The sequence below is a fragment of the Macaca mulatta genome, chromosome 13, assembly GCF_049350105.2.
Source record: "Macaca mulatta isolate MMU2019108-1 chromosome 13, T2T-MMU8v2.0, whole genome shotgun sequence".
Lineage (NCBI taxonomy): Eukaryota > Metazoa > Chordata > Mammalia > Primates > Cercopithecidae > Macaca > Macaca mulatta.
Genome location: NC_133418.1, coordinates 62601709 through 62616634, shown reverse-complemented (window position 1 = coordinate 62616634; position 14926 = coordinate 62601709). Strand labels below are relative to the sequence as shown.

Sequence of the window (14926 nt, the reverse complement as noted above, 5' to 3'; positions counted from 1 at the left end):
GCCCAGCTAATTTTTGTATTTTTAGTGGAGATGGGGTTTTACCATGTGGCCCAGGCTGGTCTCAAACTCCTGGCCTCAAGCAATCCACCTGCCTTGGCCTCCCAGTTTTGCCATTTTATATTAAACCTGTGTGTGTCCCTTGGAAAGCTGATCATTTAGATTTGTTTAGCAGTAACTTACATCAGTGATAGATCTGAAATTTCCTAGATACCAAATGTCTCTTCCTTGAGTTTCTAGTAAGCCATTTGAAAGTTCATGTTTCTTGTAAAGTTTATTTTTGAATAAAAGAATTTATGGGAATGCAGGCTTTTTAGTTTTTAAGTATTCTAACACTGTCATCAGCTGTCCTCATAAAAATCCTTTGAAATGCCTGTATGACATCTCCAGAAAAATCAGTAATTGTCCAGTGATGATTAATGTTTTTGTATTACACTAATACTGTAATACTTAGCCCTTTTCTGGGAGATTGTGAGAATACGGATAAACACTTCCTCCAGAAGATTCTGTGGCTCTGAAAGCACCTGGTAGGTGCTGAGGCACTGCTCTGTTCATTTATTAGAGTAAATTCTGTTACTTCCTGCAGACTCTATCTTAGTCCCACATGGCTCTCAACATGATGTGGGTATCTATTGAGTTTGGGGGTGAGTTATTTTAATTTAATTGCTCAGTAATTAAGTTGCAGTCCTAGACTGACTGATGTCAGTCCTTTTTCAGCCTCAGTAGGATGACTTGCATTGTGATTTGCAGTATGATTTTTTTCTCTTTTGTTAGCATGCGCTCTGAACATAGTAGATGTGGGACTTATTGGCTGTTGTGTTTGAAATGAGAATGCATCTAGATAAAAATGGCCTGAATAAGGACCATTGGTAGTAATATTTATTGGTTAAAAGAAACTTTGTCAAAGGCCAAAGAAAAAATATTATGTCACACATTTTCTTTTTGTTAAGTATTGTTTTAAGATACAGCATAAGCTATCCATTGTATAAGAACAGGTTATAGCAACAAGGCCATGTTTCAGCTATCCAGGACTTTTGATGCAAATTCTCTCTTTTTTTAAATTTTTATTTTAAGTTCTGGGGTACATGTGCAGGATGTGCAGGTTTGTTACATAGGTAAACGTGTGCCATGGTTGTTTGCTGCACCTATCAACCCATCACCTACATATTAAGCCCAGCATGCATTAGCTATTTTTCCTAATGCTCTCCCTCCTCCCACCTCACCCCTGACAGGCCCCAGTGTGTGTTGTTCCCTCCCGGTGTCCACGTGTTCTCATTGTTCAGCTCCCACTTATAAGTGAGAACATGCGGTGTTTGGTTTTCTGTTCTTGGATTAGTTTGCTAAGGAAAATGGCTTCATTTTCTGTTCCTGCATTAGTTTGCTGAAGATAATGGCTTTGAGCTCCATCTGTGTCCCCTGCAAAGGACATTATCTTGTTTCTTTTTATTGCTACATAGTATTCCATGGTGTGTATGTACCACATTTTCTTTATCCAGCCTATCATTGATGGGCATTTGGGTTGATTCTGTCTTTGCTATTGTGAATAGTGCTGCAGTGAATATATACATACATGTATCTTTGTAATAGAATTATTTATATTCCTTTGGGTATATACCCAGTAATGGGATTGCTGGGTCAAATGGTATTTCTGGTTCTAGATCTTTGATGAATCGCCACACCATATTCCACAATGGTTGGACTAATTTTGCATTCCCACCAACAGTGTAAAAGCATTCCTATTTCTCCACAACCTTGCTAGCATCTGTTGTTTCTTGACTTTTTAATAATCGCCATTCTGACTGGCATGAGATGGTATCTCATTGTGGTTTTGATTTGCACTTCTCTAATGATCAGTGATGTTGAGCTTTTTTTCATGTTTGCTGGCTACATGAATGTCTTCTTTTGAGAAGTGTCTGTTCATGTCCTTTGCCCACTTTTTAATGGTTTTTTTTTTATTGTAAAGTTAAGTTCCTTGTAGATTCTAGATATCAGGCCTTTGTCAGATGGATAGATGGCAAAAATTTTCTCCAACTCTGTAGGTTGCCTGTTTGCTCTGATGATAGTTTCATTTATGAGAGCCATTTATGACAAACCCACAGCCAATATCATACTGAATGGGCAAAAGCTGGAAGCATTCCCCTTGAAAACCAGCATAAGACAAGGATGCCCTCACTCACCATTCCTATTCGACATAGTATTGGAAGTTCTGGCCAGGGCAATCAGGAAAGAGAAAGAAATAAAGAGTATTCAAATAGGAAGAGAGGAAGTCAAATTATCTTTGTTTGCAGATGACATGATCCTATATTTAGAAAACCCTATGGTCTCAACCCAAAAGCTTCTTAAGCTGAAGCAACTTCAGCAAAGTCTTAGGATACAAAATCAGTGTGCAGAAGTCACAAGCATTCCTGTACACCAACAACAGGCAAGCAGAGAGCTAAGTCAAGAATGAACTCCCGGCTGGGCGCGGTGGCTCAAGCCTGTAATCCCAGCACTTTGGGAGGCCGAGACGGGCGGATCACAAGGTCAGGAGATCGAGACCATCCTGGCTAACATGGTGAAACCCCGTCTCTACTAAAAAATACAAAAAAAACTAGCCGGGCGAGGTGGCGGGCGCCTGTAGTCCCAGCTACTCGGGAGGCTGAGGCGGGAGAATGGCGTAAACCCGGGAGGCGGAGCTTGCAGTGAGCTGAGATCCGACCACTGCACTCCAGCCTGGGCGACAGAGTGAGACTCCGTCTCAAAAAAAAAAAAAAAAAAAGGAAATTTTAATTGGGGCCAGTGGTTCCTTAGGAAGGAAGTTGGATGATCTTTTGCTACAGAGAAGCTATTTCTGGGATTCAATGTCTCTTGAAGTAAAGGAGCAGTATCAATGATAGTTGTGAGAAAGCCACAGAAGTGTGGGAATGAGTGGTGAACACAGGTTTACTTATGAAGATGTTTTGAACTTCTCTGGCAGGCAATGTTCAGTGCTACTGGGTTTCTTATTTATTATATAATTGCCCTTCAAGGAGCCATTGCCAATTTTAATGTCTGCCATATGTGTTCTTTCTTGAGTGCTTGCTCTCCCTCTTCCTCTTTCTGTCCCCTCCTTCCGCTGCGGTTAAACACAGAAGACAGTTGCAGAGTTGTGGGTCAAAGGGTTATTTTAAGCATATGGAAGGACAGTCTAAACAGAGGATAGACTTTATGGCCAAAGTTTGTGCTCAGTAAAGAGTCCCTTTATGTCAACAAATGAAATTAAAAGAAAAATCTGGGGTAATAAGCTTTATGAAACATAGCCAGCTTTATGTGTTTTTTGTTTTTTTGTTTTTTTGTTTTTTTTTTTTTTGAGATCGAGTCTCATTCTGTCGCCCAGGCTGGAGTGCATTGGCGCAATCTCGGCTCACTGCAACCTCCCTCTCCCAGGTTCAAGCGATTCTCCTATGTCAGCCTCCCAAGTAGCTGGGATTACAGGTGCACACTTATGTGGCCTTTTTGAATCAATATTGGTTAGTGAAATTCTGAGGCATCCTTTCCCACTCTCACCCTCCATCCCCCAACTTTTACCCCCAACTTTTATCATTTTTGAAAGAAAACACAAGACATTAGAGCCAACATTGCCAATGTTATATTATAATCCTAAATATGATCCATAAATTAGGGGATAAAGCTTTGTGAAAATTTTGCATGGAAAGTAGTATTACTGCAGAAAATATAGGACTGTTGTTTTATGTTGAATTTGTTCTAAATGGTTCTATTTAAGTATTTAATATGTGATGTCTTTTATTTTCTGTTTTAAGCATTTTGTCACTGTAGTATTGTTTTGCAGAAGAGTTGCTCAGGACCTAGATAAGGAAGTTTTTTAAATGGACAATTATACACAAAGAGGTTATGGTGTGTAGATGGATAAAACCAAACATTTGCTTACTAACAGCCTTCAGTTATTCTGTAGACTAATAATCAATTCTACTCTCTAACCTTGCTAGCAAGTGAGTTTAAACTAAAGCATTAAAGATTTAGGCTTGACCAGTAAGAGTTCCCTGAGGAGTGTTGAGTGGTTATCAGGGAAGGAGTTGCTTAGGAATATGTGAGATGGCCTTCTCAGGAAGTGTTAGAGCTGGCTTGGTTTTTTTGTTGGTTTGGAGAGAGAATCCTCTCAAGGGTTTTGTCATAGGATTTTGTGACTTTTTAAAATTTCCACTTGGAGAGACAAAAATTTGAATATTTTGCCTTTGCTTTCCATTGTAATTTGGAATGGCTATTTAAACTGTTGAGTTTAATATACTGCTGTACTCCCCAGGATCACAAAGTACATGTTCTTGATAATGATGTGCTTGCTTATCTGCTAACCACATTCTGACTCTACTCCATACTGCATCCTTTACTGAAAAGAAACAAGTTTGATTCTTGACTCAGATACTTAAATACAGGAATTTTAGTTGAATCATCTCTTATTTTTATCACCATTTAAGCCCAAGATGACCATGAAAAAAGTAACAAGTGTTTCGGATTGCTCTTGTACCTTCTGCCTCTGGCTTGATAGGCATCATTTTTTTTTCTTTTCTTTTCTTTTCTTTTCTTTTCTTTTCTTTTCTTTTCTTTTCTTTTCTTTTCCTTTTCTTTTCTTTTCTTTCCTTTCCTTTTCCTTTGCCTTTGCCTTTTCCTTTCCCTTTCCCTTTCCCTTTCCCTTTCTTTCTTGAGATAGGGTCTTACTCTGTTGCCAAGGCTGGAGTCCAGTGGCATGATCTCGGCTCACTGCAGCCTTGACCTTCTGGGCTCAAGCGATCCTCCTACCTCAGCCTCCTAAGTAGTTGGGACTACAGGCACATGCCCACCATGCCCAGCTTATTTTCATACTTTTTGTAGAGATGGGGTTTCACCATGTTGCCCAGGCTGGTCTGAAACTCCTGGCTCAAGCAATTCACCTGCCTCAGCCTCCCAAAGTGTTGGGATTACAGGCATGAGCCACCACCCCTAGCCTACATCTGCATTTGTAAAGATATATATACACATATATATGTGTGTGTGTGTGTGTGTATATATATATTTTTTTGAGACTGAGTCTTACTCTGTCGCCCAGGCTGGAGTGCAATGGCACGATCTCCGTTCACTGCAAATGAACAGAGGCCTCCTGGGTTCAAGCAATTCTCCTGCCTCAGCCTCCTGAGTAGCTAGGATTACAGGCACCCACCACCACACCTGGCTAATTTTTGTACTTTTAGTAAAGACGGGGTTTCACCATGTTGTTCAGGCTAGTCTCGAACTCCTGATCGCCTGATCCGCCCGCCTCGGCTTCCCAAAGTGCTGGGATTACAAGCGTGAGCCACCGCGTCCGGCCTCTAAATATATTTTCAAGTGCATCAGATGTATTTTCCATAGGGTACTGCAGCCAAATGCAAAATGTGAAGAAATGTCTACATGTTAAGCCCCAGTTTAAAGGCTCTTGAATTCCTTATAAGATATTTTGATAGCATAACTAGATGAAAGTAGGCCTTGGTAATACAGTTGTAAGTAAACAATTTCAAGTGTCATGTATGTTTATGTGTCGCTTTTGAAGGCTGTTAATGTGTTATTATTTCAAGGGGAGAAAGGTGAAGATTGGGATGGAAAATACATCTATTTAACTTTAGACTTCTTTATTTAGCCCACTCTTTCTCTCTAGTATTTGGCATTCCTCAAAAATAAACTGAGCTTCATTCATACATAGAGGTCCAATCACAAATGAGTCCTGAAACCTACAACAAACTAATAATCCCTTAGTCAGAAAAGATCCTGGCTATTTATAAACAAGCTTTACTCAGTTGCTCCTATCTCTATGAATATTGTTCCTGGTAATCTCTTTGCCTATAAATAGAAAACCAGGTGATTTATTACTGTAACTTACTTTCACTGAGGTGAAATATAAGCTACATCATCTTTTTTTATCAATGTCCTTAATATATATGTTAGTTACTGGTAATCACTAATTTCTAGACTATTGTGTCCAAGGCCAGATGTTTAAAAAATTGTTTTAGGCCAGATGCAGTGGCTAACGCCTGTAATCCCAGCTCTTTGGAAGGCCGAGGCAGGTGGATCACTTGAGGTCAGGAGTTCGAGACCAGCCTGGCTAACATGACGACACCCTGTCTCTACTGAAAAAAAAAAATACAAAAATTAGCCAGGCGTGGTAGTGCACGCCTGTAATCCCAGCCACTCAGGAGGCTGAGGCAGGAGAATCGCTTGAACCTGGGAGACAGAGGTTGCAGATCGGGCCACTGTATTCCAACCTGGGTGATGGAGGAAGACTCTGTCTCAAAAAAAAAAAAAAAAAAAATTGTTTTAAAGTCAAACTAAAGGCCTCAGTGAAAATGAAAGAAGAACAGGCTTTCACATCTGAGACCTGTTCTGAATTTTGCCAACTGAACTGCCTAATTTGTCATAAATTTGCTTTTCTTTCCCAAAGGAGATAACCCCTCCTACAGCTTGAACACTTATCAGTATTCTTTCTTTGTTTAAACTTGGTTTTTGCTTTGGACCAAATGAAAACTTGTCAAAGTTTCTAAGCTCACATATGAGACTGCACTTCTCTTCTATCCAAATACATGTTTGAGGACAGGACTCCTGTAGGCAAGGAGAGCTGCCTTCCCTCTCGTTGGAAGCCTTTCATCTGGGAGGCCCCTTCTTTCCCTTTGTACTTACTTCTCCCTGGGGGATATTCACTGCCATCCGTGTAGACTCAGCTTAGCAGCTTAGCAACAGCAAAATCGACTCCTGAATATTATTCTAGCTGATGGCAAAGTGACACCCTCCTTCTGAAGAAGCTTGTTGGCCTTCCTTTCCTACCCCCATCACTTTGGAGATGGGGGTAGGAAATGCCATAGTATTGTAGGGGAGGAAAAACTTTTTCGCTGCCTTCTTAGGTTCGTGTATAAGGCCTGCAAATTAAACTGACAAAAGTTTCACAGGAGAAAAAAAAATTACAAATTTTACTGATGTCAGTATTTTTAATTTTGTATGCATACAAGCTTAACAGAAAAAAAAAAAAATGAAAACCCAAAGAGGCAGTTAGACTTGAAAGCTTGCATACCATTTTAACAAAGGAAGATAAATTGTGGAGAGAAGTGACTGTGACTAGACAAAGGAAAAAGGGTTTGGTCTTCTAAAGGTGGTAAATTATGGGAATTAAATATATGGTGAGTCTAATGGTAGATAAAGAGTTATTTTACTAAGGTTTGTGCAGACTCATCATGGTGTCAGCTTTCCATCTTTTTCATGCCCATAAAACTTCCCCAGAGAGGGATTTATGGCAGTTCTCACTCTTTTTTTTTTTTTTTGAGATAAGGTCTCACCCAGGTTGCTAGGCTCACTCCACCTCTTGGGTTCAAGCAATCCTCCAGCCTCAGCCTCCCAAGTAGCTAGGACTACAGGTGCACACCACCATGTCAGACTTTATTTTATTTTATTTTTTATTTTTAGAGATAGGGTTTCATTATTATTGCCCAGGCTGGTATTGAACTCCTGGCTTCAAGTGATCCTCCTGCCGCAGCCTCCCAAAGTGCTGGGATTACGGGCATGAGCCACCATGCCTGGCCTGGCAGTTCTCATTTTTTAGAAGTTTCTGCTCTTGGCCAGATAAGGGAAACTCCAAGATTTCTTTTTCCATCTGTTAAGTCTCGATTGCCTTCAGTGCAAAATTACCTATATGCCAGAGTGGCATAGTTGGGGCTGGTATATTCTGATACTTTTCAGTAGTTAGAGAGGAAAATACAGAGAAAAGAACATTGACTTGGTGACTGTCATCAACAGAGGTACATTAATTAGCCACATCATTTAACATGCCTGGGGCTTAATTTAATTATCTAGAAAACAAGGCAATTGGATTATATGCTCTGTAAGGATTCATACTGCTCTAAAATTACTTGATTATTGTTCTTAAGGATTTTGAATGTAGTTGCTCTTAGATACATAAAATATATCCTTGTCTCTCAAGATAATGCAGATGTAGAATTTGTCCAGTGTACATGAAATTCCTGCTACCATAACTCAGAGATCTTACGACTGGGCAACATACTGAGCCCTGCCCCTCCACCGTCTCTACAAAAAAAAAAAAAATTTTTTTAATTAGCTGGGTGTGGTTGTGCATACCTGTAGTCCTAGCTACTCAGGAGGCTGAGGTGGGAGGATCGCTTTAGCCCAGGAGTTTGAGGCTACAGTGAGCTATGGTCATGCCACTGCACTCCAGTATGGAGGGGGAAAATAACAGAGGGGGAAAACAAAATCTTATTTCTTGGTATCTACCATCTACCTAACTTCATCAGATTGACCGACGAAGCCTCACAGAGGGAATGTATTTAAGGGAGCTGTGAGGAGGGTTGGCTTGCAGCAAGTGGAAGGGCCCCAGAAATATTTGTTGCTAGTTCAAGATCTGGTTATCTCTCAGTTATCTGGCTCATGTTTCCCAAGCAACTTGTCACAATTTCCAGCATAACCACTAAATCCAAGTTAGCTCACTTCCCAGACTAACTCAGAGTCCATCAGAGTCAGTCAAAATTCTCTTCATTTTTGTAACCCAAAGTGCTGTGGAGACAGTAAAGACTTCGGAGTCATCCAGAGCTGAGAGTTCACCATCTGATTCTGCCTTTTTATGGCATTTATTTTTGGTACAGGTTAACCTCTTTGTGCCTCAGGGTCCTAATTTTTAAAACTACTCAAGTTCTTACCTTAAAAATTATTAGAGGATCAAATGAGATGACAAAGAGGAAGAGCTTCTCATATGTCTCCTAGTGAGAACATCTGATATTTGTACGCCACTTATTTATTAATACGAAACACCATCATAAAAGCACTTTTATTTAGAGCATTATGTGGATATGCTTTGCTGGGTAAAATATCACTTCGATATTAAGGTCTGAGCTGGGCTTGCTGGTTTGGGACCCTGGGTATTTTGAGTTTGGTCATGCCAGATGGCCTTGGCTATCTTGTGGTTTCCCTCTAAAATAGCCTTTTATGTTTTCCAGGAATCTGAATTTCTGTGTTTGGAATTTGATGAGGTCAAAGTCAACCAAATTCTGAAGACACTGTCAGAGGTAGAAGAAAGTATCAGCACACTGATCAGCCAGCCTAACTGAAGATGACGTATGAAGGAGTTGGAGTTGTTGAAACCAAGGTGTTCATGATCCCTCCCCGCTGACCTTTTTTAAAAAAATTCTTGTGCCTGCATTGGTATTAAATCCTCGCATTCAATCTTCCCGCCTCTGCTTGCTGAGATTTCTTTTTTTCTAGCTTTCATTTACTCTTACAGTTGTTCCAGTGCAGAGGTTCTCACTCTTCAGTGTGCATAAATGTTATAAGGGGTATTTGTAAAAGCATTCACTTTTTGTTGTTATTGTTAAATTCAGAGTCTTGCTCTGTCACCCAGGCTGGAGTGCAGTGGTGCAGTCATGGCTCACTGCAGCCTCAAGCTCCTGGACTCAAGCGAGCCTCCCATCATCTCAGCCTCTCAAGTAGCTGGGACTATAGGTCCATGCCACCACTCTTGGGTAATTTTTTTTTTTTTTTTTTTGAGACAGAGTTTCACTCTTGTTGCCCAGGCTGGAGTGCAATGGCACAATCTTGGCTCACTGCAACCTCCGCCTCCCAAGTTCAAGCAATTCTCCTGCCTCAGCCTCCTGAGTAGCTGGAATTACAGGCATGCACCACCATGTCCGGCTAATTTTGTATTTTTAGTAGAGATGGAGTTTCTCCATGTTGAGGCTGGTCTCGAACTCCTGACTTCAGGTGATCCGCCCGCCTCGGCCTCCCAAAGTGCTGGAATTACAAGCGTGAGCCACCACGCCCGGCCTAATTTTTGTATTTTTTGTAGAAATGGGGTTTCACCATGTTGTCCAGGCTGGTCTGGAACTCCTGGGCTCAAGCGATCCTCCCACCTTGGCTTCCCAAAGCCCAAAGTGCTGAGATTACAGGTGTGAGAAAAGTATTTACATTAAAAAAAAAAAAAAAAAAAGCAAAGCAGGCTTCCAGGGCCCTATCTCCAGAGACTTGGATTCAATAGGATTGGGGCGAGAGGGATCAACAGTGGAAATCCTTGATATCCTTGATATAGTGGTTTGTCCTGGGTGGGGTTTTAAGAATTTATACATGATAAATCATGCAGGAATTATTTTTAAAGTAGAAAAAAAGCTTTTATCATGTAAATATAGGGCTGACCAAAGTGCTATGTCCTTAGCTGAGGCATAGGAGCACCTGCCTAAACTAGAAAAGATATACCTGACCCCAGTTAAAACCTGAGATGCTTCTGAAACTGATTTGGGCATTTGGATTAGTTCTGCTTAAATCTGGGGCAGCTGATTTGATCTGAACTACTGAGACTCAGGTTTTTCTGGAACCTAGAACTAAATTGTTCTCACAACAAAGGGACTCCCTTCACTTGCCTCAAGTCAGGATCGTGGGAAGGGGCAGATGTCTGCTGAGATTGACGTGAGGTCTTTTACCTCAGAAAATTTTACCTGAGTCATTAAAATAAAACCCCTTTCAAAAAATTTCTTTAAGAAAAACTAGTATAATAAAAACTAGGTCCTACTAGAGAAGTTACCAAACACCAAGAATATTCCAAAGGAGGAGGCTGTCAACCAGCATATTGAGGCTATGGTCCTTGTTCAACAGGTTTTGTCATCTGATACTGATAATATTTAGAAATCTAAGATGCCTTTGGGGTATAATATGTTCAAAAAATGTGGTTCTCTTGGTCTGTGGTTACAGCATATGTCCATGCTAATGAGTTTGTTTCAGGACAGGAATAAGTCCTCTTCTGTTAAGCAGTTTCTCCTAAATCAGTTTGGAGACATTTCATGAAGCTCTTCCAACACCCAAGCTGAAATTATTGACTTTTTCTGTGATTAAAACCATCCCAGCAGTTAGCAAACAATAACCAGAAGGTTTTCAATGTGGCCCCTGTGGACCCTTCAGAAAACATCTTGAAACAGTACTGTAAAAATAGTTTCAAGAAAGGAATGTGGTGGCCGGGCGCAGTGGCTCACGTCTGTAATCCCAGCACTTTGGGAGGCTGAGGCGGGTGGATCACAAGGTCAGGAGATCGAGACCATCCTGGCTAAAACGGTGAAACCCCGTCTCTACTAAAAATACAAAAAATTAGCCGGGCGCGGAGGCGGGCGCCTGTGGTCCCAGCTACTCGGGAGGCTGAGGCAGGAGAATGGCGTCGGCCCGGGAGGCGGAGCTTGCAGTGAGCCGAGATCGCGCCACTGCACTCCAGCCTGGGCGACAGATCGAGACTCCGTCTCAAAAAAAAAAAAAAAAAAGAAAGGAATGTGGTTTGGAAAAAAAAAAGAAAACTATTTTCAACTTGCCTTCTGTTCCCAGGGCTGCTGTCATGTAATCTAGGAGAATTTTGATAAGGTCTCCTGCTGTAAATGGAGCAATAGAATATCTCATCACATAATCGGATTCCAGATGTCCTTGGATGGAATAACTAGAGCTACCACCTTAGGATTGACTCACATATCCCATGGAAGTCTGTGGAAGTGTGAAGGAACAGCACATGGGCCACAAGGAGAGGAAATCATTGTCATAGTCTGAAGCTCTGTTTAGGTCATCCCATGAAAGTAATAGCTACAAGAGTGGCCGTGGGCTTTTAAAATTGCATTCCCAAACCCTAGGTCATTGGAAGAACTATAGTTAATCTATACTGCATTTTCAAGAATTAAAAAGAAAACCAAAAAACTGGTTGTTGAAGGTGGTCCCCACATTTAACACTAAGCACTTCTGAATGCAAGTTGTTTCTAACAGGGTATATTTTATATTTACTGATGATTTTTAATTTTTTATTATCAAAGGTATATATGTTTATTACAGTCTATTATGAAAATACAGAAACCTACTAAGAACAGTTAATGGCCCATCAATCTAATGTACAGAAAAAAGGCTAGAACTAGGAGAAGAGTTGACTTTCCTTAAATAAATTCCCAAATTTATTTACTCCAAAACTGTGGAGTACACAGTTTTATTTATTTATTTAGAGACAGAGTCTCAGTCTGTCACCCAGGCTGGAGTACAGTGGCGCAATATCAGCTCAGTGCAACCTCCGCCTCCCGAGTTCAAGTGATTCTCCTGCCTCAGCCTCCTGAGTAGCTGGGACTACAGGCACCCGCCACCATGCCCAGCTAATTTTTTTTTTTTTTTGTCTTTTTAGTAGAGACAGGGTTTCACCATGTTGGCCAGGCTGGTCTCGAACTCCTGACCTCAAGTGATTCATCTGCCTCGGCCTCCCAAAGTGCTGGGATTAGAGGCGTGAGCCACTGTATCCGGCCTACTACACAGTTTTTAACTTTGATAAACATTGCCAAATTCCTCTCCAGGAAGGTCATATTAATTTGTATTCCCTCTGAGAAAGTATAAGACTGAATTACCACCTGTCTTGCCTAATTGGCTATCATCATTTTTTGTATTTTCTGGGACTAAGTTCTTAGAAAGTTTTGTAAGGGACACATACATTAAACCAGGACATCTCCCTGGTAACAATAAAAGCATGGAGAAAGGATCAAAGAAGGAGAAAACAGGCATAAAGTTCCCAGAGACCCCACTAGGTTTTCTACCTCTGTGATCCTAAATTAAAATCACTTTATTTTGATTTCAGGAAATTAGGGACAAAATAAAAATCTCAGCCTGAACTGGACCTTGTAGACACTATCCCTGCTTGAGCAATAAGCACTCTAAATTCAGTCTGTTTAGAAACATTCCTGTCAGTTAGCCGGGTGTGGCAGCACAGGCCTCAAGTCCAAGCTGCTCAGGAGGCTGAGGAAGGAGGATGCCTTGAGCCCCAGAGTTTGGGGCTTCAGGCAACAACAGCAAGAGCCCATCTCTAAAAGAGAAAGAAAAGGAGAGAGAGAAAGAGGAGAGAGAGAGAGAGAGAGACAGAGAGAGAGAGATGAGAGAAGAAAAGAAAAAGAAACAGTCTAGCCAAGCTAAAAGTTAGCTTTCAGAAGAAAGTCAGAAAGTAACTCCAGACTTTGGTAGTGTTGTGTTGATAAGAAGCAAAAGATTTGGCCTTATTCTTAGGTCAGGCTTTCCTTGGAAGCTCTAGTTCTTCTCAGCTGTTAACAGCAAAGGCCTAAATTCCATTATAGATTCTATTTCCTTTATATAACCTCTCTTCCCCCAGTTTTATTTTAATAATGAGTCAAAAAGAGTTGCAGCATTAAAAAAAAGTAGTTTAACTCTTCGCCCCCAAATGCAAGAAAGTGGTGAAAAGCAGTGGATGACATTGAGTACCTTAAACAGCTGACATCATGTCAAACTATTAATTGAAGTTATTTTTTTTACACCTGAGTGAACATTTAGAAAACAATATAAATAGAAATTAAAGGGAAGTTAATGCTAAACAGATGTTAGAAAATACTGTTTTCTGAAGTGTACAGTAAGTATCTTTTTGTGTGGTTTTTTTCTTTTTTTTTTTCTTTTTTTTATTTTTAATTTATTTATTTATTGAGATGGAGTCTCACTCTGTCACCCAGGCTGGAGTGCAATGGCGCGATCTTGGCTCACTGTAACCTCCGCCCTTTGAGTTCAAGCGATTCTCCTGCCTCAGCCTCCCTGGGATTACAGGCACCTGCCACCGCACCCGGCTAATTTTTTTTTATTTTTAGTAGAGACGGAGTTTCACCATCTTGGCCAGGCTGGTCTTGAACTCCTAACCTCATGATCCACCTGCCTCGGCCTCCCAAAGTGCTGGGATTACAGACATGAGCCACCATGCCGGCCTTTTTTTTTTTTTTTTTTTTTTTTTTTTTTTGAGAAGGAGTCTCACTCCTGTCGCCCAGGGTGGAGTGCAGTGGTGCAATCTCTGCTCACTGCAACCTCCGCCTCCCAGGTTCAAGTGATTCTCCTGCCTTAGCCTCCTGAGTAGCTGGGATTATAGGCATGCGCCACCACACCCAGCTAATTTTTGTATTTTTAGTAGAGACAGGGTTTCACCATGTTGGCCAGGTTGGTCTCGAACTCCTGACCTCACATGATCCACCTGCCTCGGCCTCCCAGAGTGCTGGGATGACAGGCATAAGCCACCGCACCTGACCTCAAAGTGTATAGTAAATATCTAAACCAATGAAAGGGACAAGATATAGAAGGAATCCTAGGATCAGCTGAGAAATAATTGAATACTTTCCTAAAAGAACAGGATACTGGAAGGGATGGGGCTTTGTGGGACAATTGCTATTTTGAATTCTTAGGTGTCCAACTTTACAACCAAGGTTTTCAAATATTTTAAATGATGATTTAGTCAGCAGAAGGGAAAACTAAAATAGAACATAATTAGCTTAAGCTTACCTCTAGTTGTAGAGTATACAGGTTGTGACTGCAAAATTTGAGAAATTGCAATTTTTATCTAAGTGCAGTCAAGTTTTCCTTATTTGGGGATGGTCATAATTGTCTCTCATGGCAACCCAACTGTGTGCAACATTGAACCATCCTTTGTTGCAAAGGAACCTGCCTGGGCATGCTTCCTGTTAGATAAATGGTCCCAACTGGCATAACTTACAAGTTTGGTACACAAACTATCTGATTACAATACTAACGCTATACATGAGCAGGTAGTAAAATATGGGCATTTACATCATTTATTCACCAAGAACTGTAATTAGGCATTTTCTTTCTCTTTTATTATATTTTAAAATTTTATATAGAGACAGGGTCTCGCGCTGTCCCCCAGGCTAGAGTGCGGTGGTGCAACTGTTATTCACTGCAGCCTGAACTCCTGGGCTCAAGTGATCTTCTCACCTCAGCACCTGGCTTGTTTCTGTTTTACATGCTTTTGGCTAGTTTCTGTTTCCCGCTGGTGTTAGGGTTTTAACTTCTATTGATTCACAGGATGCAGGTGGGGGAGAGATGGCAAGGGGGAAAATATGAATTTGATTACTCAAGCAGAACAAGGTGAAACTGTTAGTTTAAAATAATTTTCGGC

At 40.9% G+C, this 14926-nt stretch overlaps 1 protein-coding gene across 4 annotated transcripts in view; it reads left to right on the top strand.

The window, feature by feature from the left end:
- Positions 1–9198, top strand: part of COMMD1 (copper metabolism domain containing 1) — a 239766-nt gene extending 230568 nt beyond the window's left edge. For all 4 annotated transcript variants that reach the window (XM_028832450.2, XM_028832447.2, XM_077959511.1 and 1 more), the window contains exon 3: positions 8973–9198. In XM_028832450.2, coding sequence (XP_028688283.1) covers positions 8973–9083 — 111 coding nt within the window. In that variant the 3' untranslated portion in view covers positions 9084–9198. The remainder of the gene's footprint in view (positions 1–8972) is intronic.
- Positions 9199–14926: the final 5728 nt, after the last annotated feature.